General features: G+C 43.6%; 1 protein-coding gene across 5 annotated transcripts; it reads left to right on the top strand.

Moving 5' to 3' along the window:
• Positions 1-127: 127 nt before the first annotated feature.
• Positions 128-25,959, top strand: trim33l (tripartite motif containing 33, like). 5 transcript variants are annotated; one of them, XM_049583294.1, is made up of 14 exons: positions 128-347; positions 10,935-10,980; positions 11,135-11,270; positions 11,531-11,657; positions 12,635-12,751; positions 16,135-16,249; positions 18,192-18,338; positions 19,796-19,907; positions 20,184-21,781; positions 22,537-22,709; positions 22,843-22,954; positions 23,990-24,046; positions 25,323-25,430; positions 25,522-25,959. In XM_049583294.1, the coding sequence occupies exons 2-14, from the start codon at positions 10,951-10,953 to the stop codon at positions 25,816-25,818; spliced, it is 3,129 nt and encodes a 1,042-aa protein (XP_049439251.1). In that variant the 5' UTR covers positions 128-347; positions 10,935-10,950; the 3' UTR covers positions 25,819-25,959. The 5 variants fall into 5 exon arrangements, with proteins under 5 accessions (XP_049439251.1, XP_049439247.1, XP_049439250.1 ...); XM_049583290.1 differs by having other exon boundaries at positions 128-684; XM_049583293.1 differs by lacking the exon at positions 128-347 and adding an exon at positions 2,761-3,923.
• Positions 25,960-27,912: the final 1,953 nt, after the last annotated feature.

Below are 27,912 nucleotides of genomic sequence, written 5' to 3'. Positions count from 1 at the left end.
CATTTTGAGACTGTTGTAGCTCCATAGACATTACATCATTGTGTTCTGACTCATGTGGGGAGGATTAAGGGAAGGAGGTGGAGACTCATTAGAATCTCAACGAGCAAAAAAGGAAGAGTGCAGAGAGTCTTCAGTCTGGCTCCGGAGCCTGACTCATGAGATGTGTGTGTTGTTGCCTGTGAACATATTAAACTCAGTTGCACCTGATCCTGAGTGTCTCCAGTGACTCTGAGTGCTGCCTTCTTTATTCTAAGTTACATCTGAGGGAAGAGTTTTGAACAAAGGCGTCGGGGTGAGGTCCTGAGTCATCTGGCCCGACTCCAGACACTGTTTTTTACTTCGTCAAGGTGATTAAATACGTTTTCACTACTCAGAGGAAATTAGATGTTTTATTTTGAAAAACGGAAGGATGTTCGGCGTCGTCGGCGCCATCTTGACACCACTAACTTCACAGCGGACGGTGGCGGTGGTGCAGAGTGTTTCTGTCGGTGGTCAAGCTGTACTTAGGTGCTTTTTAATAACGAGTACCGGGCACATGACGCCACGAAGCGCCGGTAAACCCGAACAAACGGAATTAAAAACTTTACCGGAGAGTCATCAGTTTGTTTCTGTTGGAGACGTTTGTTTTCTTCACCTTGTGTCCGTGTGGGCGGAGGAAGACACGGATCTCACTGGAACGTAACGGTGAGACTAAGTTTCTTTATACTTTCCGGTCACTTTTTAAAAACTAAACTTGGACTGTACGTTAGTTCCGCTGATGTCTGAACCCTGTTGTGATAAAACACTGCCGCACAGAAACACGTTGAATCTGACGTTAATGCGGCGCGTTGACTTTGTGGCGGTGACATGTTACAGTCATGGTTGAACGTTTAATCACTGTTGGAGTTAATTAGCTCAGATCTGCTGTTTAATCATGTTTCTCACTTTAACTTTGGTGATGTAAACACCGAGATAGCTCTTGTGAAAAGTCCGTAGGGAAAAGTCCCCACGATGGTGCGCGCGCAGCAGGGGGCGGGGCTGTGGAGTCATCCCAACACCTGATCTCGTATCCACGTCCACCTATATATATATATATATATATATATATATATATATATATATATATATTTTTTTTTTTTTTTTTTTTTAAGCAATATCACACGAGAGGGAGTGATGTTGTACTGTGATATCATCACGGCTGTGATTCGGTCGTAGGTACGAGGCCGCAGGCTCGTCATTCAGTTCAAAACTGATATTTTTAAGAAATCCATGTTTTCTCTGAAGTAGGCCAGACTCGTTAATGTCACTTGAGCGCAGCGGTAGTTAGCATTGATCAGCTGTTTGATGCGGAGTAATACATTCAGAGAGTAAAGAAACCGTGATGTTGTACTCCAATATCGTCACGTTTTGAATGTCTCCTGGCCAATCAAATTGCTTCAAATTGCTTGGCCGGAACTAACTGTTACTTTATTAATCCCCGAGGGGAAATTCAATTTTTCACTCTGTTGTCAATTACACACAGGTTCAAACACTATGTACATGTCATCTAGATGGTGTTGTCACAATACCAAAATCTTTGTTTCGGTATCAATACCAATATGAATTTTGATACTTTTTGATACTCTTCGGTACTTTTCCTAAGGAAAAGTCCTTTTGGATACAAACCTTTAGAACAATAAATAGTAAGGGTGTAACGGTACCAAAAAAATCATAGTTCGGTAAGTACCTCGGTGCAGACATCACGGTTTGGTAACTCAAATGTTCCACCAAGTTTGAGTTGTCTCGTGTCGTCTCCCTTTGCGAGGCAGACTTTCTCTTGTCTTTTTTCACATGCGCCTGCTGCGGATGTTGATACAGCTGTTGTCATACACACCACTTGTGCAATCTGTGCTCCAATAGGAACAAGAAAGGCGTTTGTGTGCATAAATGAGTAAAATAAATTAACTAAATTAATGAATTGAATCAATTTCAAAGTACCGGTATTTTCCAAATGCAGTATAGTACCGTTTAGAATACTCTAGTACCACGGTACTATTTTAGTACTGGTATACCGTGCAACACTAGTCTAGACATTTGTTCTGAGCAAGTAGAACACAGGAGCTGTATTCGAACTCAGGACCAGCGTAGCCCGGTGGCGGTGCATTTCAGGGAGGCAAATCATTCTATTGCCTCTTTGAGATACATCGGCATCGAGCACGTAAAACCCCCAAGAAGAGGAGGTGATCTGAACACCCTCCTATTAAAAAGAGAGAGTTTTTATATCTTCACCCTCCAGACTCTTTCCCCTAGTGGTTTGAATCAAGAATATGAGATCAAAACACTTTCTTTAAAAAACCATTAGGCTTACTTTAGTGATGAATTAACATATTTTTCTTATTTTTTATACATTCCTATATTGTTCTATATGGTTTCGTCAGTTTACATGTCCCAGCAGACTACTTGGACATGATTGTGAACACTGTTTTTTGTGTTCAGGATCTGTGAGCTTAATCATTTGATTTTTTTTCCATTGATGAGGTCTATTTAAATACATGAGACAAAGTTTTTGCTGCTAAGATGTATTTTTGATGTTTTGTTTAACTGTGATGATTTGTTAACTTTAATGTTATTCTGTTGAAGAGACTAATAGCTCATGCTGATTAATTGAATTTAATTCACTTAATATGATTGCTGCTCATGATATATTTTTCGATGTTTTTTATTGTAGGTCCCTCCCTCCTTTTTTCTGATGGAATTTTATAATATATAAATATTCTCAGAGTGTTTTTGATGTACTTGTACTGAATTGTTACCCTGGATTGAATTTGATGTTTGTTTTTCTGGTCGATGTTTTTTAAAAAATAACCCCAGATGATATTTGGATGATTAACCACACCTGTTGCACACAACGTTATAAATAGAGGTGTGGTTTGCATTTTCCAACATTCAGACCTGACGAAGATCCCTCTAGGATCGAAACGTTGTTCATTAAAGTTTGTGGCATGGAGTAAGTGTGCAGGCTCTACCTCTTTTTCATTCATGTTTTGTGCCAGCCTTGCACCTTTTTTGATGTGCATATAACTATCCTCTCGCACCCTGAGCAAGTATTGCCAACATATTTGTGGTGAACTATATGGAGCTAGGTTGGCTACACATGGAACTCACTTTTGAGACAGGTTTGATTGTAACAGCTTCCAGGCCAGTTTGAACACACGGTGATGATGCTGGTTTTTTTGTGGAGGGCAGAAACACAGAAGGAGGGTAGAGGCAGGGATGCGCAGTATTTTTATTACTTGTATTTAAAATACGTATTTCAATTGCATTTGAGTATTTTGTAATTTGTATTTGTATTTGATAAGGCAGATAAAAAGCAAATGTAATTTGTAACAAAATACTTTTGAGTGGAGTAATTTTGTATTTAAAATACTCAAAATACTTTCTTCACGAATCAAATAATAAACAAAAAACAAAAATAATAGGCTACACATTCTTATAATATTGGATATAACAATATTTTTTACTTAAAAAAAAAAAAAAATTATATATATTTATCCATATGTTTTTTTAAAACTTGTGCCATTCAATGACCTAGTGGTCTGTTTTACTGGACTGTGCATTACATTTGAAACTGTATGTTGTTGTGGTTGATGCTTGGGATGAGTATGCTGCAAATGAATTGCCTCACGTGGGATCAATAAAGTTGTCTGAATCTAAATCTGAATCACTGAATAATATTTTAGGGTAGCCTACATGTCCCTAGCTTTCTTTTCTTTTTCGTTAGCAAACAAATGAACTAGCTACAGTAGCTACAGTATCTTGCTGCTGTTTAGCTCGACCGTTGGTGGACAGTTCACAGCACAGCTAGACTAGACTTGCCAGGCATGTTGCTCATGTGGATGGACCCACACTACCAGTAGACTACCTTGCTGCTCACGTCTTCCGAGCTCAACAGATTGTCTGTCAAGGTAAATATTTTATCTGAGTGTGACAGATGTTGAAGTGACAAAAATCAGTGCCTGTAATTGGGCCTGACGGCTCCCGACCCTGCCCTCCTTGTTTCTTCTAAAATGTCTTCTGTTGTCAATTCAGTAACTTAGGTTCAGCTGGCTGGTACGTAGAAAAACACTGGAGATAGGCTGGATCTGGTGCAATCGAGTTTATTGTGTTCACAGGCAACAACACAGTCAAACTCATGAGTCAGCCTCCGGAGGACGACTGAAAACCTGCTTTCGGCGCTCTGGCTTATATGCTGGTGGAGGTCGAAGAGATCTCCACCCATTTCTGTAGTCCTTCCCATCTCGGTCCGTTTTTACTGGTGGCAGACTTTGCCTTTGTTCCGGCTCAAACTGGAATCTGCCACCAGTATTTTCGGAATCGCTCTCACTCTATTTTTTAAAAACGTGATCTTTGGGGACTCACATGCTACAGTCCCTCGTGCTCCCGTGTAATATGAACCATTACATGCACATTAAGTAATACAATCATTTGAGTGTGTGTGTGTGACCTTTCCTGTGTAATATAAACCCTTAAGTGCATTAGGCAGTACAATCAAATGAGTGTGCTATCTTCATCACACAGCACGTGGTAACTTGTATGAGTGTCACTGTACGTTCACAACATCATGTGAGTGTAGGTTAGTGCATTATATCATTACACAGAGCGTGATAAGTTACATATGTCAATAAGAGTTTACAACTGAGATGTCACTAAGAGTTCACACCGTTATATTGCATATTACACATAAATGCAGTATTAGTTTTTGTAAAAGTCTACACACTAACATGGTTATATAGCTCTTTGTATCTTATCCAACTGGTGGTCTAACACCTGATGAGGGTTTTGACTTTTACACTACAATGTCAACTGGCTTGATGTGTGATTTATGTCTGGGTCTGGCTACATAGCCTATTGTATAAATACATAGTGATGATAGTTATAATATCAAGCTAGCAATGCTTATGCTAACTGTCCAGGTTAGTGCATTACTCATGGTCTCTAGTTGCAGTATGTAAATTTTGAGCATTTTTGGTCGAGGACTTTTTGAGTTATTCACGGAAAACTTTGTGGACCAATAAGTCTGGTGTGGATGACATAATCATGCCCCCCTCTCATCTCCCTCCCACTGACTCCCATTATGAAAAATCCCAGAAACCACACATTTTGATCCAGTTGTTAACGCTGCAAAAGCACATTATTTCTCTATTGTCAGTGGTTTCTCTGTTGTGAAAGAGGTGTGCCTGAGAGACAAAGGGAAGATGGGAGTCCACAGGCTGGTAGTTCACCTCCTCCTTCTCCTCTGAGGTGCTGTCTGTCTCATGTGGAAGTTTGTCTGAATCCAGGGCCTCCAAACTCATGTCTGTGGCTTCAGTGCCAGTCAGTCTCTTCTTTTTTCTCTCTGCCATTTCTCTTTGTCTTTTCCTCTGACTGTCTTGGGAAACAATGAGCTCTGTACTCACCCACCTCAACTCTACACTGTTAACAGCACTGTTACTGGGGAAAACCTTTGATGCTGCTAGGATCATGGCATCCAAACTCCCTTTGGTGGGGATCACTGGCCCATGTAGCCCTGTAATAAGCACCAACATGATCCACCACAAAATTATTTTTGTGTCCCAAACCCTCCCTTTTGTGTTTTTGCCACCCCAACAAGCAGCACCCAGTTGTGTTCAAACTGGCCTGAAAGGGTTAAAATCTTGAAACCCACGGCAAAAGTGACTTTTAAGTTTAGCTAAGACCTAGAAATCAGAATCAGAATCAGAAATACTTTATTGATCCTCGAGGGGAAATTGTTTATGTTACAGTTGCTCCTTGCAAGAGAGGAAAGATACGTGAAAATATAAGAAATTTAAACATTAGTATTAACAAATATAGAGTTAAATAAACAGGAATTATTAACAAACATAAACTTAAATAAATATATATATATATATATACATATACATATATATATATATATATATATATATATTGTAAACTGAACAAGATTATTTACACAAACAAAATATATACAGTCAGGGTGAATGGGGTTATTGCACAAGTTAGATTAAATTATTGCAGTGTGTGAAATAGTCACAGGGCCACTCAGAGGGAGGAGTTGTACAGTTTGATGGCCACAGGCAGGAATGATTTCCTGTGGCGCTTGAAGTGTCAAAGATTCGGTGCCTGGAAGTGGGCCTGTAGGCTCCCGACCTTGAACCTCTTGTCTCTGTCAGTTGTCTCTCAGATGTCGATTTGGTATCTTACATTCAGCTGCAAACTCTTAAAGAATCACTGGAAACAGGCGAAGTCCGATGCAATCAAGTTTAATGTGTCAACAGGCATCAACACATACAACTTCGTGAGTCAGCCCCCGGGATGCGACTAAAATCCTGCTCTCAGCGTCCTAGCTTATATGCTGGTGGAGATTCAAATGAGTCTCCACCTCTTTTTGCTAACCCTTCCCACTCTGGGCCAATTCTATTGGTGGAGAACTTTTCTTTGTGTCCAATTCTGATTGGGCCCATTTTTAATGGTGTAATGCAGCCTGGAATTTCCCAAATTTCCTTCCCTTATGTTTGGTTTCATTTTCACTTTATTTTTAAAAAATATGTGAATTCTAGGGACTTTCTACACAGTCCACAGTGCTCCTAGTTCCTTATAAAATAAAGCCTTAGTCATACAATATGTGAGTGTGTGTGTGTGAATCATCATTGAACAAAACATGGTGTGTTCTTTCAGTAAGTGCATACAACATCACATAATAATCTAATATTGTGAATACCTTAACAATATTTAACGTTGATCCAAAGCTTTATAATACCTTATACATGATTATATAGCTCCTTTATAATCAATTTTGGGTTAAAACCTTATTACTTGATTCATTGAACACAACTTTTACACTACACGCTCAGTGGTACATCTTGGTGGTATGAGTCTCCCACTGAAAGTACTCCTGTGCCTGACCAGCACATGGTGGAGTGGGTGTGAGACATTGTCCAAGATAGTTCGTAGCTTAGACAGCATCCTCCTCTCTGACACCACCATCAGAGAGTCACACTCCGTTCCCACGACGTCACTGGCCTTGCGGATCAGTTTGTTGAGTCTGTTGGCGTCCACCACCCTCAGCCTGCTGCCCCAGCACACAGCAGCATAGAGGATAGCACTGGCCACCACAGACTCATAGAAAATCCTGAGCATAGTCCGGCAGATGTTGAAGGACCTCAGTCGCCTCAGAAAATAGAGACGGCTCTGGCCCTTCCTGTAGAGAGCGTTAGTGTTCTTAACCCAGTCCAGTTTATTGTCAGTGTACCCCAGGTAGTTATAGCTCTCCACAATGTCCACACTGACCCCCTGGATGGAAACAGGGGTCACCGGTGTCTTGGTCCTCCTCAGATCCACCGCCAGTTCCTTTGTCTTTGCCACGTTGAGCTGCAGATGGTTCTGCTCACACCATGTGACAAAGTTATCCACAACAGCCCTGTACTCATCCTCATCACCCTTGGTGATACATCCAACTATAGCAGAGTCATCAGAAAACTTCTCAAGATGGCAGGTCTCAGTGCGATAGCTGAAGTCCGTGGTGTAGAGGGTGAAGAGGAAGGGAGAGGACAGTCCCCTGCGGCCCCAGTATTGCTGACCACTCTGTCTGACACACAGCGTTGCAAGCGCACATACTGTGGTCTGCCAGTCAAGTAGTCTACAATCCAGGACACCAGGGGGGCATCCACCTGCACTGCTGTCAGCTTGTCACCCAGTAGAGCTGGACGTATGGTGTTGAACACACTAGAGAAGTCAAAAAACATGACCCTCACAGTGCTCGCCGGCTTATCCAAATGGGTGTAGACACGGTTGAGCAGGTAGATGACGGCGTCCTCAACTCCAAGTCGGGGCTGATAGGCGAACTGGAGGGGGTCCAAAAGTGGCTTGACCATGGGCCGGAGCTGCTCCAAGACGAGTCTCTCCAGTGTCTTCATGATGTGGGAGGTCAATGCCACGGGTCTGTAGTCCTTGGAGCCACTGGGATGCGACGTCTTTGGCACAGGAACGAGGCAGGATGTCTTCCACAGCAAGGGGACCCTCTGGAGACTCAGGCTCATGTTGAAGTCATGCTGAAGTACTCCACATAGCTGGGGGGCACAGGCTTTGAGCACCCTGGGGCTGACACCATCAGGGCCTGCAGCCTTATTTGAGTGGAGTCTCATCAGCTGTCTTCTCACATGGTCAGCAGTGAAGCACACTGTGGAGGTGACGACACGTGGGAGGGGTGTAGTCCTCATGATGGAGAGAGCAGTCAGTGTGACCACGGGGGGAGGAGGTGTGAGGAGGAGGAGGAGGGGGGGTCAAGCAGGAGGGTGTTGAGGTGTGAGAGGGAGGAGTGGGGGAGGAGGGTGGAGTGGGAGATGGTTGACCAAGACAGACAGCAGAAGAGTCGGGGGGGGATGGGCAGGTCCAGCAGTGTCAAATCTGTTAAAAAACAGATTCAGTTCATTGGCCCTGTCCACGCTGCCTTCAACTCCTCTGTGGTTGTTGGTCCTGAAGCCAGTGATGGTCCTCATTCCACTCCAGACCTCTCTCATGTTGTTCTGCTGGAGTTTTCTCCAGCTTCCTCCTGTACCTCTCCTTAGCCTCCCTTATCTTCATCTTCAGCTCCCCTGTATTGTTCTCACCTCCTCCCTGTCACCAGCTCTGAAGGCCCTCTTCTTTGCATTTAGGATGGCTTTGATGTCCTTTGTTACCCAAATAACAAACCGTGGGTAACAATGGACAGTCCTGGCTGGGACAGTGGAGTCCACACAGAAGCTGATGTAGTCCGTGATGCATTCTGTGAGTCCGTCGATGTCCTCCCCATGTGGCTCACAGAGTGCCTGCCAGTCTGTCACACCAAAACAGCCCTGCAGTGACTCATAAGCCTCCTCCGACCATCTCCTCACTGTCCTCATGGTCGCAGGCCGGCTCTTGACTAGTGGTACATAGCAGGGGTTGAGGTGCACCAGGTTGTGGTCTGACCTACCCAGAGGGGGGAGGGGGGAGCAGCTGTATGCATCTTTGGCGTTTGCATACAGCAAGTCCAGTGTCCTCTCCTCTCTGGTAGGGCAGCTCACATACTGTGTGAATGTGGTAATGTTGTTGCCATGGTGACATGGTTGAAGTCACCCGAGATAGCTATGAAGGCACTCGGGTGTTTAGTCTGCAGGCGGGCTATGGCGGAGTGAATGACATCACATGCCGACGTCGGGTTGGCAGAGGGGGGGATGTAAACAGTCACAATAATGGCATGTGAAAACTCCCTGGGCAAATAATACGGCCTGAGTCCAACAGCAAACAGTTCAATGTCCAGGCAACAGATTTGTTCCTTAATGGAAATATGGTCAGGACTGCACCAGCGGTTATTTACGAGAACAGCAAGCCCCCCTCCTTTTCGCTTACCGCTCTCGGTGCAGTCCCAGTCGGCCCGAACAGTCTGAAAGCCGCTGATGGAGACGTTGTTGTCGGGAATGTCCTGGTGAAGCCATGTCTCAGTGAAGCACATCAGACTACATTCCCGGTACTCCTGACTTTTGGCGACCGCTGTCAGCTCGTCCATCTTATTTGCCAGTGACCTCACATTGCCCATGATGAGAGAGGGGAGACACAGCTTATATCTTCTCTTCTCCGTAAGCCTCCGTTGTCTCAACCCTGCTTTTTTCCGCCGCTGTTTACTTCCTCCCCTGCATCCTCTGTGTGTTTTCCTCCACAGTTCAGCTGGTATCTCCGATGTTCCGGCCGCCAAGCCAGCCGGCCTCAGCGCGATCAGCTGATCTCTGGAGTAAACAATGCGCCCATGAAGTTGTTGCGCAATGGTGCCGGGTCCGAATGAAATAAGTAATTCCAGGGTGAGGAAAACGAGTACAACTCTCTCAGTCAGCATGTTTTGAGAGGGCGCAGTTTCAAAATTACAATCACAAAAAGCAAGCACAAATACCGAACTTAATAAAGCAAAAAAAGTAAGAAAACTGAGAAAAACGAGCAGGAGCGACTGCAACAGGCTGCACGCGCGGGCGCATGTGCACTAGACATAGACTAGGACTAGAAAGGAAAAATAAATACAGAAAAGTTTTGAAATAGACTCTCACTGCAGCCTGTTCTATTTTGTTCTGAAAATGTGAGCGTTGTAGTGTAAGATTTAATCCTTAATCAGGTAAAGTGTTATACTGCATAAGTTGATTAAGAGTAAAGTTCATATAATAATGTTTTATGTGTAAGTTCCTATAAAACTGTTTGTTATGCATCTATGTGTGACAAAAACACTTTTACACAAGCCTATGTATTCATAACACAAGGTTATGTATTCGCATATTGAGAGCGCACACATATACCACACCATGTACTGACTAATAATACACACACATTCTAACGTTTGTATTGCATGACACACACTCTAAAGTTCACATTGCATGAAAGCACAGGGGATTGTATAGAGAACGTCTCCAGGTTTCATATGTTTTTAAAAAATAAAGTGAAACCAGGCTCAAACCTAATGGTGGGAGAATTTGGGGATTTCCAGGCCAAGGGATTACACCATTAGGTCATGTTTGGACAAGGGCCCAAGGGACCTGCCACCAATAGATTTGGACCAGATGAAAAAGGGCTAAAAAGAAAAAGGCAGGTAGGAAGGACTAAAGGAAAAAGGGTGGAGATTCTCTCGAATCTTCACCAGCATAAAAGAGAGAGCGCAGAAAGTGAAACTACAGTCTTGCTCCGGAGCCTGACTCATGAGTTGTATGTGTTGAAGCTTGTGGACACATTAAACTCGATTGTACCAGATTCTATTGGTCTCCAGTGTTTCTCTGAGTACCAGTCAACCGAACCTAAGATACTAAACTAACACAGAGGACGATTTGAAGAGAAGGTGAGGACGAGGTCGGGAGCCATCTGGCCCAATTCCAGGCACCGATTTTCGCTTCATCAGGTGTTTTCATTAAAATGACTTAAATAAAATCCTCTCTATCTTTTAGGACTTCTCTCTTCAACATGGAGACGACAGCAGGTTGCAGTCAGCAGGTAACTCATCCTTCAGTTTATTTACCTCTGAGTGTTTTAGAAGAGTAGAAATATAAAGTAGCATTAAATGGAAACACTCAGGTAAAGTACACGTACCTTAACTTTGTACTGCAGCACAGTACCTGCTGTTAACCCCTTCCTGTCTCCTCTTCAGTGCAGCAGCTGTGACGCCTCCTCAGCCAGATGTTGGTGTGTGGAATGTAATGAAGCCCTGTGCGACATCTGTGTGTCGGCTCATCGCAGAGTGACGGTCACCAGATCTCACCAGATCCTCAACCAACCGCCAGCAGGTTGTTTCTACAGTAGCCCAGAATGGACAAATAAAACACTGGCTTTAGATAGGACTGTGTGCGTTTAAGAAGTTTTAGGTCTGCAGCATCACAGCTAGACACCTCTAAATCCTACAGACTGGACCTTAAAATAAAAAACAGTTTAATCTGTTTCCTCCTCGGTGTCTCTGTCCTGCTGTTCTCCCTCTGAGGATCAATACAGTTGATTCTGATCGGCTTTTTGTCGCAGGATGTTAACAGTATCTGTTTTCTGTCTCCAGGACACGTCTCAACTCCTCCCACCAAGTTCTGCAGACACCACCCGTCTGAGCCGCTCAAACTGTACTGCTTCACCTGTCTCCAGCTCACCTGCAGAGACTGTCAGCTCACGGCTCACATGAACCACAGGTGAACACAGGTTTAACTCCAAGTACAAGATTATTGTTACAATCAGTCAATCATTTATTGGTCACATGGAATTTAAAAATGCTGAAGAGGTTTTGCAGCTCAAAATGAGGTGCTTACTCACTGCGGCTACCTGGGGAGAGACCGGGGTCAGCCATGGTGTTTCTGCAGCTACGTTATCCCTCCACCAGGACAGCGTTAACAGCGCCAATCGTAAATGAGTGCTGATGTAGCAAGCTGCAGAGTTTTCAACTTTGCAGAAAACTTTGGAGTGAGATTTGAAGGAAGTTGGGCGTGGTTCCTTTAAAGGGTCACTGCCATACTAAGGATGAAAACAACAGGTCACAGACATGGGCAAAGTGTTTGGTCTGTCAAAATAAACTGTTTGGTAAATTTGGAAGAAGCAAGACAGAAGAGGCTCTGCGCAGGAATCCTGAAGTAAAACCTTTTAAGAACTTTTTAAAGAAAGTTTCACAGCCTACAGTTTAAGACTCGAGCGCTGCAGGTGAAGTTTGTCTTAGCATCCAAGGCTAACATTAGCTAACCAGTGGAGACTGGAAGGTGGGCAGTGGGCGCCATGTTTCCACATGTTTAATGACGTTAGCCGTCCGTCTGCAGAGCCAACAGATACTGAAGTACAAGAAAGAAAACAGTAAAAGCATTGAGTGAATTTACAACCGAAAAGGAGCAAAGCAAGACTGTAGTGTAACGTCAGGAGTCAGGTACAGTGTAACTCGCTGGTTAAGAATAAAAATAAACCTAAAAATTTAGAAATTAATTAATTATTTTTTTGATATGATAAACAACATGTTAGGGCACATTAATCAGAGCGTGCACGGCTGCATGTAAACAGGAATATTAGTGTAATATTCATTTTCTTATTAACCATGCAAACTGTTGAGTTGTGATGTCTTTTTCAGAATAAGGGCAAAAACTATTTAGTGTCATGTAAACGTAGTCGATGTCTCCCCTCCTCTCAGGTATCAGTTTGTCAGTGAAGCGCTGGACAGCATAAGGAAGCAGCTGGATGTCTTGGTTCAGCCAATCAGAGCACAGGGAGACACAGTGAGGCGGAATCTGCTGGACATGAAGACCAGGTACAGTCTGCAGAGGATGAATGTGACTGAATAACAGCAACTAACATGGAAACACTTTGCTTAAATGATTAGAAAAATAAAACAATAGGATGATGAATAAACGACGGTTAAAGGAAGACCCACAAAATGACCATTTGTCCATCAATAATTCATCGTGTGTAACCTTGACTTTTTTAAGGAAAACTTTATTTTTCTCACATGCCTTCACAGTGAACGCAGATTCCAAAAAGGTGAACGTTCTTCATGAATTGAATTAAACAGGGACCGACAGCTAAACTGCATCAAAACATCTTTTTACAAACTCTCACAAAACTCGTGCAGTATAATCTAGGGCTGGGCGGTATACCGATTTGTACCGAAAACCGGTATTTATTTTCGTTATGATATGAATTTTTCATATACGGCAATACCGGTGAATAGCCCAAACAACGTCCGGAACGTGTGCGGCGGGAAAGTGTTTCAGCGGGGACCCATTTCACCGCTGCACACCACAGGCACGCTTGAGCGGGTGAGAGTGAGAGCATAGAAAAGTTTAGAGGCAAGAACAGCTGCCAGAGAGTCCTGAAAGCAAAGCAACTGTACACGATGACCCAGAAGAACTCATAGCAAAAAGAGCAGTGTTTCCCCTATATGCAACTAGCAGCGGCGCACCGCCATTTACAATTCTCCTCTGCCCTCTGTACCGCGCACGGCGGAGTTTCGCCCCGATGCGCACGCACACACACACACACACACACACACACATACAGGTAAGCACACTAGAGCACGGCTCTGACTGCATTTTCCTGACCGAAGACGACCCGTCCCGAGTCCAAGACAGTTACGGCCGGGCTCCACCGGGCACATCAGCGGCACGACACGTCTGCAGCGCGAGTCCCGTAGCAGCTCGCCCCCTCGGTTAATCAATTACAGTGGCTGCAACGGGAGCGGCACAACAACCCCCGTCTGACGCGCAACAACTCTCTATTTTACGCGGCTCTTCTATTTTTGTCGCGCTATGCTCCCCTACGCGACCCTCCAGCAGATAAAAACTACATGAAGTAGTGTGCTAAACGAGCACAATGTGTTTTTTAATGAATAAACCATTATCAGAGGTGATATGTGATGATTTTTTTTCATGCATTTACCCATGTTTATCCGTGACAATGTGTAGATGTCTGTGGCGGACATTTGAAAGCGAGTAGATGACAAACAGTACAGTAAACTTGTAGATAACTCAAATATATTTAATAACTTAGGTGGAAAATGCTTTAACATTTCATGCAGCCTACATGCAGCCTCTCAGCTCGGCAAACAGTAAACAACCCTGTTGGCTTCTCTACGTGTCGCTTCAGTACGCAGTCAGTGGAGCCCAAATGAATGGAGCGGAGCGTGTGTTGTGTTCAGGCATTGTCAGGTAAATAACAAATTCCGGCACTTGAATAGACCATAGCACAACGCAGCAGCATGTCAAGTTGGCCGAACCTGAGCAAAATACCGTGAAACCGATATGATTTTTTCTTAAAACCGTGATATGAAAATTTTGTCATACCGCCCAGCCCTAGTATAATCCCTGTCCCATTTATCCTGTCGAATGCTCAGAACTTTACAAACACATTTTTACTCAAACCTGTCGCCCGTTCATATTAACTCTGCTTGAGCAGAGTTCAAACATACGCAGGTGCCCAGGCGCACTACTCAACCATCGTGGACTATACTGATGTGTTTTAAATCGTAATGTTTGTGTGAAAATGCAGGTGTTTAGGAAATACTGAGCATACGACTGGATAAATGAGACTTGGATTAAACTGCGCGAGTTGTGTGAGAGTTTGTAAACAGATGATTTAATGTAGTGTTGCTGTTGTTAAAGGGAAATTTAGTTTTATTTCAACCTGTCTCCTATCGTCCTAAATTTGTTTCAAGTGACTAGTGACAAAAATAATAGTTAGCATGTTAGCCGTTAGCCTAGATACAGCCGGGGCGCATAGTAGCATCAGACCTGTTAAAACGTAAGTGAACGGGCAACCTTCAAGTGCAAAGTTAGTCCACTAAACAAGCTTTTTTTCCACAAAGACCGCCTCATATCGTTAGGATAAATGTCAGAGAACATATAGAAAACCACATGTAAACGTGTTGTCTTACCTTACCGGTGTGCTGCCATGTTTGTTTACCATCTAGCTCTGCTTTCCAAAGCACGGCCAAAATATATCTGGCGAGCTTTAGATAAAGCCCAGCTGGATACTACTCCAGGTGGAGGTGTCTCGTCCTCGGTCACATCCAGACCTTGAAAATAAGGCTGCAACCGGTCCCATTCCTTGCAACAGAGGCATTCCTCTTCTGTGGGCACTGGGGCACAGCATTCACAGGTACACCACCAATCTCCAGAGCTACACAGCCTTGCAGCAGCCATTCCTCCTCTCTCGTCCTCTACCTGTTGCGCCTCTCTCTCCTCCTCCTCCGTTCTTCAATTTCACGAAGCTCTTTGTCAGTGTATTCTGGCTCAAATAAATAAGGGCGGCCATCAAACTCTGCAAAATCAAATTCCTCCTCCACAAAGTCGAAGTCTGGCAAAAAGTCAGCCATTATTCTATAAATCTTTCATAAAATAAATGAATGAACTTTTCAGGCTACTGTCCGGTTCTGCCTTCCAGCTGTTGCTGCTTGTTCTCGCGAGATTTCGGCCGTCGTTTTCCATATGTTCTCTGACATTTATCCTAACGATATGAGGCGGTCTTTGTGGAAAAAAAGCTTGTTTAGTGGACTAACTTTGCACTTGAAGGTTGCCCGTTCACTTACGTTTTAACAGGTCTGACGCTACTATGCGCCCCAGCTGTGTCTAGGCTAACGGCTAACATGCTAACTATTATTTTTATGTCACTAGTCACTTGAAACAAATTTAGGACGATAGGAGACAGGTTGAAATAAACTGAAATTTCCCTTTAATTGTGGACTGTGTTTACTTTCAGTCATGAAGAATTTGCACCTTTTTTGGATTCTCTGATCACCTTGATTAAGCCTTGATGAGGCGTGAGAGAAAACCAAAGTTTTCTCCATGAATTCAAGGTACCAAGCGCTGAGTAACTGATATACAAATGGTCTCTTTAATGATTTCTGTTTGAGCTGCTTTTGTTTTTCAAGCTGAACACGTCTTTTTTTATAACATCCATCTTTGTTTTCAGGTTCAGGTTCTCTCGTTAAATCTGTTTACTTTTCTAAAGATCGTCATCTTTAAACCTCTAACTAACGTATTTAGTTGAGTGAATGTTGTGTGTGGTGGATTAATGATCTCTCTGCAGCACATTTAAAGCCTCTGCCAGTTAATGTTGATGTGAAGTGAAACCAACGGTTAGTATCAAGTATCGATCTCTAAATAAAACCTGTGTGTGTGTGTTGATGTGTTTCAGGCTGAAGGACATCGCTGACAGTAATTTTCTTCTGATGACTGAGCTGCAGCGTTCGTACAACCTTATAACTCAACATCTGAAGAGGAGGATGGAAGACATTTTGTCAGAAGTCAAGGTAACATAGATCATTTTTTTATAAGAATATTTTGGAAAAACAGATTCAGCATGTGTCAGCAGTGGAATCCAACAAATCTAGACTTCTAGAAGCTGCTGGGGCTGATTGGTCCATGAATGCTGGAATAGACAAGTCACTTCCTGTCTGGTTGTGAAACATGGAAAAATCAACACCTTGCGAAGGTGACATGGTTTGATGAAAACTCAAGCTTTGAGTTCATTTTTTATGTCAAAAATTGAACGCAATCAGATTACATCTCTTTGAGGAGTTTGTGAAGGTATGACCCCTGAAGTGGCCAAAAATGCACGAAAATTACACATTCAATCCAAAATGTCTGACTTCCTGTTGGGTTTTGAGTATGGCTCCAAGAGACTTTTTTGTACATCTCGAGATTTTACTTGTGCCTGCCCAGCTTCGCGGGCTGCTTCGTCGAAATTTAATAGAGCGCGCTACTGAGCCATTTTTTTCACACCCAATCGTGACACCTATATCAGCAGTAAACTCACACCAGTTCTGCTTTGTGTGCAAAGTTTCGTGAGTTATCAAGCACCTTAAAAGGATAGTGCACCCAAAAATGAAAATGCAGCCATTATCTACTCACCCATATGCCGAGGGAGGCTCAGGTGAAGTTTTAGAGAGGAGGTAGCAACAAGGCTTCACTCACTTTTCTCCAAGCCCAATCCTTTTGTGTTCTGTCTGACGTTGTAGTACTGACGCTGAGTGGTAGAGCTCTGGGTGCCGACAGACATCCACAATAAGTTTGTCCTCCATTTCTAATGCTCTGTAACATCAGGAGAATCTCAACCACATCTCAGCAGTGATGAGCTGTCATGACGCAGCATCGCAAATCTCTTGTGTAGAGAACAGCCTCTTTGGACTTCCCTTGAACCAGTATTATCAATGAACAAGACAACAAGAAACCACCGGAGGGTCAGATGTTCAGGACTCACCCCTGTATTACCCCCGCCTGGACAAAACCTTCTTTCAGCCATCCTTAGGCCAACAGGAGGTAAAAAGTCACTTGCCATCTTAAAGCATCCAGCCTTGAGGCAAAACGCGGTGATGAACGACCCACTAGTTGTCGTGAGACAATGCTTCTTTTCTCGGCCTCATCCTGACCATTCGCATTGCCCCAGGGAAATCACGCCTTCCACTCTCTTACCAAATGTTTCTGTGTGATAGAATTGAAATGTCTGTTGGAAGTGAGATTATACATTTTATCCATATAATATATTTGGAGTTAAAATATAGTCGGGTTTTTAATCAACTTGTTTGTTAGGTTGCAACTATAGGTTAGTCTATAGTGTGTGTATTTGAATTAGGCTATCCTGTACTTTGGTGATACACGTGGTATCTATAATCTAGGATTCCTTAGATAAATATTTTGCGCATCCCTGTGTTCCCAATTTAACATACTCTCTCATTATCACCAAATTAAATAACTCAAACGAGTGTTACTTCTTATTTTAAACCATTTATACATACTGTTGATTTTGTGTTATTTTATATTATCCTCATTCATTTATTCAGTTGTTACCCAGTGTTCAGTGTCATCACATCGTGAGTTTAATCCCTCGTTTCTCTTGTGTCTGCTCTCAGTCTCAGTGTCACAACTCTGAACAGAGTGGATAAGATTCATGATAGACCAGTTTCTTTCTTATTTTTTCTTGATTTCTCGATATATTCTACACACACTTCCCACATCAACCAGACAAAGAGACACAAAGAAAAGCAGCATAAAATAAACAACAACACATCACCCACAAAAACAAACAAGCTGGACCTCAGTATCTTCAGATGTAAATGTCCTCACAGTCAATCTGTCCTGGAACATACCAACACAAACAAAAAACAGCTTTAAGTTCAGAGGCCACATTTCTAATGTCCCCAGTGATCGATCGGTTACAAGTTCTGTGTGCTTAATGTTTGTGTTTCTGAGCAGAAGGTGTTTGAGTCGGAGCGCGAGCTGATTGTCAGGAGGATGAGAAAGATGAAGCAGCTGCAGCAGGATCAACAGTCAGTGACTGAAATTGCAGAAAAAGCCAGAAACACCAACGACCTGTCGGCCCTGCAGACCTTCACAGCTCAGGTATGTCTTTCAATGGTTTGATGTCTGGAACTCTTTCATCTACAGAGTTTGCTCCTGGATAAAGATCCCACATGTTAATCCTTCAGCTGAAGGTGATCACATGTACACATGGAAAAACCCATGATGCACTGCAGGAAGAGTGTATCTCTCAGTGTATCTGTAAGTAATGTCATTCAGATTAAATCTCTTAAAATAAAGTCAAGCAGCAAGTAACAAACACACTTGTTATTGTATTTCTAATGGCCTCGTCACACCCTCCTCGTTTGATCAGGACCAAAATTTCAGGTGTAAAAACTCCTCAGACCCAAAGAGGCGGTCTCAGTCCGGATCAAACTGAACCATGGTTCAGTTTGTGTCTAACGTGGAAACATTTTGGATGGTTTGGACTTATGGGTTACTGACACTTAAGGGGGCCGAACACATGCTGCGTTTTATAAGGACCTCAAATTCACTGTTTCCAATATAGACACACGACAGGCGTGCTCAAACGCCAGAGCAATGCTGTTGTGCCGCGCACGTTTTTCAGGGCGCAGAGAAACATAATTCTATCTTAGGAACGCAGCTGCACACACTGAATGGAATGTGATGAGGAACAACCAATCACAGCCGACAGATATCTTTCCGTTCTTCGGAAATATGAGTGTATGATAAATAATGAAATGTTGATCAGTTTAGTGCAGAGCTGTCAGAGCAAACAACGTCTGGAAGAAGATCAGCTCTGCACTCAGGATTTCAGGTAAATAGGCTGTGATATGGTTTTTAATAAAGTTGCTTAGCAACCTCAAACGCAGCCTGCCGCTGCGCTCTTGAAAGCTGGCACAGAACAGCACCCAGCGTCTGACCTCGGGTTTTCCAGGCGGTTAAAGACGCAGCATGTGTATGGCGTCTAAATCATTTTCTGGAAGGATACGAGAGGATGGCAGAGCCCAGATACAGACCAGTCAATGTCAAGTATCGGAAGACGCAGCTTATGTAGGTGATTGTTTTTTCCTGCTTAGAGAATTATAAGAGGGCTGCCTTTGTCAAATTTTGTCCTGCCTCCAGCTCTCGACAAAACTGACGGGTGTCACAATGGAAAACACCCTTTTCTATAATAATAATAATACATTTTATTTGGAGGTGCCTTTAAAGTCACCCAAGGTCACCTTACAGAGCGTAGAAGATAAAAGACATCATTAAAACAAAACATCAACATAAAAACAAGCACTGCACTCGGTGGGTTTCTGTCATTTGTAACAAGATGGTGGTGCTGTATTGAAATCAGCGCAGTGCACTGGGAAAGGCTGGGAAAGACACACTTTGAAGCAGGTAGCCCGGCTGTAATAGAGACGCAAATCCCTGCTGCGCCAACCAAACCAAACCAAATCAAACCAAACCAAACTAAACCAGGTTGTGAGTGTTTGAAAAGTGTAAGCGATACAGAGCCAGTCTGACCTCGTGGTGTTTCCTGTCTGCAGATTCAGTCTTACCTGAAGAATCCTCCTGATCAGGACTCGTCTCCTCCTGAGACAATGTCTCTTCTGACAGTCATCACCGACTCGGTGTCTTTGGGGGCCATTTTGAACTTTGGTGAGTTAGGACATCAGTGGTTTGTCCCCGTGTTTATATCATTTCATTTTGTCTTCAGTTTAGTTTGGACCTCTTCAGTTAAAAAAAAGTTAGTTTAGTGTTTTAGCGATTGAATATTTAAAGAAATGTTTAACAGGTTTTATTAAAAATTTTAATGTTGTGTTTTAGTTTTCTAACACTGATGACATCACATGTTTGTCATTTTTCTGATTGGCTCTAATGTCGGTGACAGTTTATTGGCTGTTCCTGCTGCTGACGTGACGTTTCTGTTTCCAGGTAAACTTGACATAAAATGGGTCCCCTTCGCCGTCACTCAGACGTCCAATCTAAACACTCCAGCAGCCGCCGCCACCTCCTCCTCCTCCTCCTCTTCCACCTCCTCCTCCTCCTCCTCCTCCTCCTCCACCCTCCCCCAAAGCAGGACTGCTAAAGAATCATCTGTCTCATCTGTCCCATTTAACTGTCCCTCTGCTTCGTCAAAGTCCTCATCCAGTCAGTTGAGTCTTCCTCCCTCCTCCAGCCTGAGCATCATCCAGTCCAGTGCTCCTGTGACTAAGATCGCTGCACCCACCTTCACTCCACTTGTCCAGCATCCTTCCTCATTGTCTCACCTGAAGAAGAACCAAACAAAAATGTCAGTGCCTGTTTCTACTTTAGGGAACCTGGAGTCTGTGGGCTACCTTGTCCCCCACTCAGCAGGTCCGTCTCCAGGCACCAAACTCCAACTTTTGAACCAACCGACCGCCCCCGGTCAGAACCAGTCCGCCGCCATCATGCTGAACTACACTCAGGCTCTGTACCAGGTGTCCTGCTTCACCCTCCCGTCTGTTGTGCCTCAGTTTTGCACGATGCGCACTCTGACCTCAGCCACAAACACCCAGGATAAACAGCAGAAGGGACCGTTCAGCTCCGTCTCAGTCAGTCATCAGGTACTTCCTTCAGCCACCACAGGAAACAAGAGCTCTTCCCAACCAGGTGTCACGGTGCTGCCAAGCCACGACCCAAAATCAATGCATCAACCTCTGACAGATAGAAACAGCTCTGCGTCCTCCAGCCAGCCTCTCACCCCTGCTACTGACTGTTTCACCAAGGACAAACAACCTGTGCCAGAGCCTCCAGGATGTTTACACCCCTTTACCCCCCTTGAAATCAGCCCTCATTCTTCTTCTCTGAAACACCAGCAGCAGAGTCCTGTAGTGAGGGCGGTGGCAGACTCCGCCTGTGACCGCAGCGTACAGCAGGTTGCAGTGAGGCGGCAGGAACCTGCAGAGAACGAACCAACGTCCACAGTGTCTGGGGATCCTGCACCTGCAAGGGAACCATCTGCACCTGTAGTGTCAGATATAGAATCTGCTCCTGAAGTAACAGACAGAAAGGCTGAACCTGAACCTCAAGTACTGGAGACCAGTGCTGAACTTGTACCTGAAGTATCAGACGGAGAAGCTGAGCTTGAACCTGGACCTGAACCTGAAGTACGAGAGACCAAAGCTGAACCTGAACCTGAAGTATCAGACAGAGAAGCTGAGCTTGAACCTGAACCTGAACCTGAAGTACGAGAGACCAAAGCTGAACCTGAACCTGAAGTATCAGACGGAGAAGCTGATTCTGAACCTGATTCTGAACCTGAACCTGAACCTGAAGTACGAGAGACCAAAGCTGAACCTGAACCTGAAGTATCAGACGGAGAAGCTGAAGAAGGGAGCTCAGTGATTGGATACCTGAACTGCAGTCTGAGCCAATGGCAGCCCAGAGTGTCTCTGTACAGGCTGCCTGTATCTTTGCCCCGCCCCGGACACCCCCTCCCTGGTTTTCGTCTGGTCCTCGGAGATGCTGAAGACGAGATTTTCCTGGAAGAGATGAGCGATGACAGTCAGGTAGGAGGTCACCTCTGAATCATAATCACTATTTTACAAATCAGGGAATCAACGTGTTCTCGTGACTTTTAACTGACTCAGACTAACATGCTGTGATCAGGTTTAAACAATCCTGTTAATTCTCATCAAGACAACCTGGTTCTTTGAGGGCAGTTTGAGGTTTGATTGTCTTGAATAATAGCGCGCTCTTATTTTGAAATAAAGGTAAGAAGGGCAGAAAAATGAAACCATGAATCAGTATCAAGTGACTGGCTGAGCGCTGATCATGTGATTGCAGTGATGAGGTGTGAAGCTGAAGGAATACCTCACCTGCAGTGACCATTTGTTTATCACTGCCGTTACTCACTGCGTATTATTTTAAATTTGTAAAGAAAACTTTGTTTTTCCTGCACCCCTCCTCGGTGGAAGAAGAATTCAAAAAAGCTGAACATTCTTCATGAACTGAAGTAAACAGGAAACACATTTAAAAACAGCAAAACATCCGTTGACAAACTTTGACACGACTCGTGCAGTATAATCCATTCTGTCACTGATCATGTGAGCGAGCGGTTGGGAGGCGGGGTTAAAGGAAATGCGAGTGGGCGTTCTCTGTGTGTCACATGACGCAGAAGATCTGGGTCATTTTACACCTGAAGTCTCACGTTTTTTGCTTCATGTGCTGCTGAGCAACTCTCCCAGGACTGAATGGGGCCCCGCCTCCAACGCTGTATCCAGTTCTATTTATACCTTCATGGTTCCTCTCTGCTGTGTTACAGTCTGACGATGATGACATCATTGAGATACTGCCATCATCACCAGAGTCACCTGTGATGCTGATGATGGTCACCTGCTCCGCCTGTCGATCAAGCAACGGTTCAGTAGTCTGCACAGCCTGCGGTCGAGGATATCACCGAGACTGTCACATTCCTCCTGTCGGACCTCATATATGGTAACCATCAGTCAGAGCCTACTTGAGCCTGAAAGCAGCGAAGCAGAAGTGTCTCCTGTGTCGATGTCTGTCAGCAGTCACTGTCTTTTTAAACCTTCTTGGTGTAAATGTGTCCCTCCTCTTTGTCTTCCAGGTCAGAGTGGATCTGCTCTCTGTGTCAGGACCTGTCGGACCCCTCGGACCCCTTCAGCTGTGACAGACCTCCGAGACTTCAGAGTTACGGTCTCAGTCTGCTGGATCAGAGGGTCAGAGTCCACATGTCGATCTCTCAGAGTGTTTCCTGTTGTGTGAGCTGTAACAGTAGTTGTGTGGATAAAAGCAGAAACAGCGGGATGAATTCACAAAGAATGGATTGAGGCTGCTGACAACACCATGAATTTAGCATCACTTATAACCGTTATCTGTCCCGTCTTAAGGTGCGAGTCACAAAGGATACAGCACTGATGATGTTACAGTGCAGAGTTTTGCAGATGAGTGCAGTTTGACCCTTTTTCGGGTCTGATTGCAGTTATCCATGTGACAAAGTATAAATGTTATAAATGCACCGAGAGCACAGCAGGTAGAAAAACAGCAGAGACAAAAAGGAAAAAAGGTCCTGACTGACGAGGTGCAGAGGTATTCCTCAAAACAGGCAGGAATTTAGATCGTTTTATTAACTGCTCCTGTTGTGTTAGCTCATTGTAACGGGCAGAGAGAGCAGGAGGAGGAGGAGAGGAGGAGGAGAGCTGCTCACAGAGACGATCCCTCAGTGCTGCGTTAAGCAGCATCAACAGATGATCATCAGAGTTCCTTTCACTCCACCATTACTAACAAATTCTAATTCTGTGGGGAAAAAACGCTCAAAATCGCAACATACTTTGCAGTTTTTCAGAAGAGCTGCTGTGATTTAGTGCATGTCAGATCTCAACAAAGTCCAGGAGGGACTGACTGATCTCTGTGATTTAGACTGTTTCTGTAACGAGGCTCATTTGGATAGAAAGGGGCCAAATGTTTGTTTATTACCTCATTTAAATACATGCAAATAGCACAGGAGCTCTGAGACGCTGTTTGCTTGGTGGTGCAGTTTGGGGTACGAATAACCAACTGGAGACGAGCTGTTAACAAACGTTATATTATTATTCACACATCAGGAGCAGAGGGAAACACGACTTTGAGCTGTGTTTTATTTTTGTGAAATTCAGTGTAAATTGAGGTCCATGTGGAGAGAAACTTAGCTGTTGTAACTTGTTCCTTTGTGTGTGACGATTGTTTTGAGCTGCTGTGTTTTGTGTGTTTCACAGAGGTGTGAGAGTCTGCTGCTGCAGCTGATGGTCGAAGGCAGCGCTCAGTTTTCTCAGGTCAGTTTGTCCACAGTGAGATCTGTAGCAGACCGTAACAGACGCACTGATCCACTGCTTTCAAACCAACAACTCGTGGCTCCTGTGAATGTGGATTATATTCTATACATGTTTTTTATAAACATCAAACGTCAGTATTTTCTTTTCATGTCACTTTGTACATCTCACTTCACTGCGTTTACTTATTTTACAAAATTCAGATTTGTAAACAAAGAATATATGAAGAGTTTATAGAATCAGATGTTCTCTTATAAATGTAGTTGAAACAAATACAGCTGAAACCGAAAGTCCAGGAAACAAATAATTGATTGACAGAAAATTAATGTTTAAAACACAAAAGTAACGCACACCGAGAATTATAACGAGGTGCTGATCACTGGCAGTAGACTTGATTATAGATCACATATGAATATAGATTATAGGCCACACCGTACAGGTGAGTGAAAAACAGTTGAGAGGCCGTCAACAAATCAAGACTTTAAAACTGAAGTGTCAGGAGCTGCAGCCAATCACATGTCAGCAAAACAAATGACAACAGCTGCTACATCATGGACCACATTTCACTTTGACGTACATGTTTTCAGTTCACCTTATTCAAAAATGTTAAAATACAGAAGTGTTTAGTGGTTGTAGCAGTATATAGAAAATTAAAACTATTAACACTGAAACAGTTTTGACGGCTGAAGTCATTTTTCTCTCAAACATTTCATGCTTTCAGATTCACAAACTTTTCCTTTGAATAATGTTAATAACTGTAATGCATGAGTGATGTCGAGGTTAAACAAACATGTGAAGGTGTCACTTTGGACTCTGACTCATTGTGACCAACATTTCTCACTATTTTTAAACCAATCAATCCATAATTTTATTAAATAATCAGCAGATTAAATTAATTATCCCTTCAAAATTAGCTCCACCTCAAAAAACTCCAACAATAAAATCTTGTTTTTCTATTAATGCATGAGGCAGAATCATCTAATGACATCAAATATAACAGTGTAACAGTCACAGAGGACGGTTTTATACTTTTTAATTATTTTCTACTGATCATACTGACGTACTTTTTACTGAAGGAACACTTTCAGTGCAGGAGTTTGACTTGTAACAGAATATTTACTGCGTGTTGTTTGTACTTTTACTGCAGTAAAGGATCTGAACACTTCCTGTGTGTGTAACAGTGTATTTACCAGCAGGTGGAGCTCTGACAGAAGCTGCTGCAGCCTCATCGCTGCTGCTGCTGATGATGATGATGATAATGATGTGTTGTTGTCTTCAGTCTCAGGTGATGTTGGTGTCGAAGCGTCTGACAAGCGGTTCTCCTTCATATCAAACACCTGCAGAGTTCCTCTCAGACATCTGGAGTCTGTTCAAAGACACATCACAGGTACAAAAACGTATTAGTTATCAGTTATTACTAATCATCACGTCCCTGATTGGTCTGAGCCGTCACTCAGCCGTCTCTCTCGTGTCTCCAGGACGACGACGTTCTGAACAAACTGCAGGACCGTCTGCAGCGGCAGTGGATGACAAGTTTAAAGCTTCTTCCTTCAGTCAGCAGCAACACTGATGGAGTCAGAGGTGCGTTCAGCTCCAACATGTCCGACACACGAGAGGTCACCGAGGGGGGAAAGGGGTCAAAGGTCACAACTGAGAAGAAGGAAGTGATCAGCAGCGAGTCCAAACTGAGGGAGACGAGGAAGAGGCTGAGAGAGTTTCTGGATCTGATGGAAACGTCCCGCTCCAAGAGGACGAAGGCGGACGACCGCTCCTGAGAGTGACCGAACACAACTGTGACGTCACGACCTAACAATGTTGAAACTGGTTCCTCTTCCTGTCACATGATGCTGCAGAGTTTCAATTACATACTTTTTTTTTTTTTTTTTTTTTTTTTTTTTTGTTTCTTTGTTTGTTTTGGTCTGTGTCAGGAAACGACACCACGAAAACCACGAAAGCAGCTCCGCCTTGTAGACATTTTCTTCTTAGCGGCCGCTTGTGAAAAATCTCCTGTAGCTCAAAACTCATTTCCCCACAGACCGCCGTTTGAAGGAGACGTCTGTAAAACAGTCGACGCCTCGAAGTGCTGACAAGGTCAAACTGTGACTCTTAATGTTCTGAATTTTGAGCCAGGGTGGTTCTAATTTTGTAAAAGTTTACTGGAGCTGAGAAAAGTGATTAAAATATCTGTGACATCATCACAATCTAAGGTCAATGAGCTGAGCTGGAATTGGTGGGTGGGGCCAGCGGGAGAAACACTACTGTGCCTCTTTAGTGGGTCACATACCTCTGAAGTTATTATCATACGTCTGTGGTCTGTTTTTGTATTTAACTTTATTTATACTCAGTGTTTTATAATAAACAGCATTTTTTTCAATGAGTTATTGTCCATGGGTTTGTGGGGTGGGGATGGTGTGCGGCTGGTGGGAGTGATGGTGGCTACTGGGGCCCCGTCCATGAGGATTTCTGATTGTTTATGATCCAAAAATCAAGTTGCATCATAAAACTTAACATGACTATCAACAGTGCAGATGATAAATGAGAATGTTTTTAAGCTCAGAAGGTCTTTACGTTTTCAGGAGGTTTTAAGTGTAACGTTTAATTTACGACCTCGATACCAGAAAAATTGGGACAAGTAAAACATAAAACATGAATCAAAACAGGATTCAATAATTTGTAGATCTTTTTATTCCTCCGCGCTGAAGCCATTGTTTTAGGAAGAGACGCCTCTCCGTCCCAGTTTTCAAGAAGGCCTAGAGGGTATTTCTACAGATTTGGCACAAACGTCCACTTGGACTCAACTATGAACTGATCCGAGTTTAGTAATCAAAGGTCAAGGTCACCATGACCTTGTTTCCATCTCATTCTCGTGAACGCAATTTCTTAAGAACAGCTTTGAGGGAATTTCTTCAGATTTGACACAAACATGAGCTTATTAGTTTTGGTGGTCGTAGGTCAAAGGTCAAAGTCACTGTGACCTTGTCTGTCTCATTTTGATGAATTCGATATCTCAAAAACACCTTGAAGTAATTTCTCTGAATATGACACAAACGTCCACGTGGACCAAGGCCGGTTCTACGCGGGGGCAAGAGGGGGCAATGCCCCTTAAACAAATGTCTTGCCCCCTCAAATCAAATCTGCCGAAAAAGGCACAAAACTGAAAAGTTTTCTCATCTGTCTCCACTCCGTGCTGTGTGCCGGCTGTGTGTGATCTACTGTCTGCAGTCGGCAGAGACAACCCCCCCAGTAAACACCCAATCACAGTTTAGTATGCAAATGAGCCAGCATGCATCAGTGCCAGGTTTCTCAGTCTCAGTGAGGCAGAATGCAGCAGTAGGTGAAGCTCCGTTAAACTCGTCGTAGCGTCTCGTGTCGTGAGATACTTAATATATAGTTAACAACAAAGTGTGAACATAGAGAGTGAGCCTGTCAGTGCAAACGTTTCTTCTATCACACAAGCACAGCAAGAGATCAATCAATCAATCAATTTTATTTATACAGCCCAATATCACAAATCACAGTTTGCCTCACAGGGCTTTACAGCATACGACATCCCTCTGTCCTTATGACCCTCACAGCTGATCAGGAAAAACTCCCCAAAAAACCCTTTAACGGGGAAAAAACGGTAGAAACCTCAGGAAGAGCAACTGAGGAGGGATCCCTCTTCCAGGACGGACAGACGTGCAATAGATGTCGTACAGAACAGATCAACATGATAAATTAACAGTAATCCACATGACACAGAGAGAGAGAGAGAGAGAGAGAGAGAGAGAGAGAGAGAGATGCAGGTAATGACAGTATCTTACAACAACATTAATGGAAGTAATAATATTATAGTTATAGTTCTGGTTACTGTGGTACAATATGTTGAA

The sequence above is a fragment of the Epinephelus fuscoguttatus genome, linkage group LG8, assembly GCF_011397635.1.
Source record: "Epinephelus fuscoguttatus linkage group LG8, E.fuscoguttatus.final_Chr_v1".
NCBI classification, from domain to species: domain Eukaryota; kingdom Metazoa; phylum Chordata; class Actinopteri; order Perciformes; family Serranidae; genus Epinephelus; species Epinephelus fuscoguttatus.
Note: the sequence above shows the minus strand (reverse complement) of the source record. Positions and strands in the feature narration are given on the sequence as shown.

Bases quoted from the DNA above. Each gene is read 5' to 3' on its own strand.
- trim33l (XM_049583294.1), top strand. From the start codon at position 10,951: ATGGAGACGACAGCAGGTTGCAGTCAGCAG. The intron at 16,250-18,191 runs GTAACATAGATC...GTTTCTGAGCAG, and splicing joins ACATTTTGTCAGAAGTCAAG to AAGGTGTTTGAGTCGGAGCG. The intron at 18,339-19,795 runs GTATGTCTTTCA...TCCTGTCTGCAG, and splicing joins TGCAGACCTTCACAGCTCAG to ATTCAGTCTTACCTGAAGAA.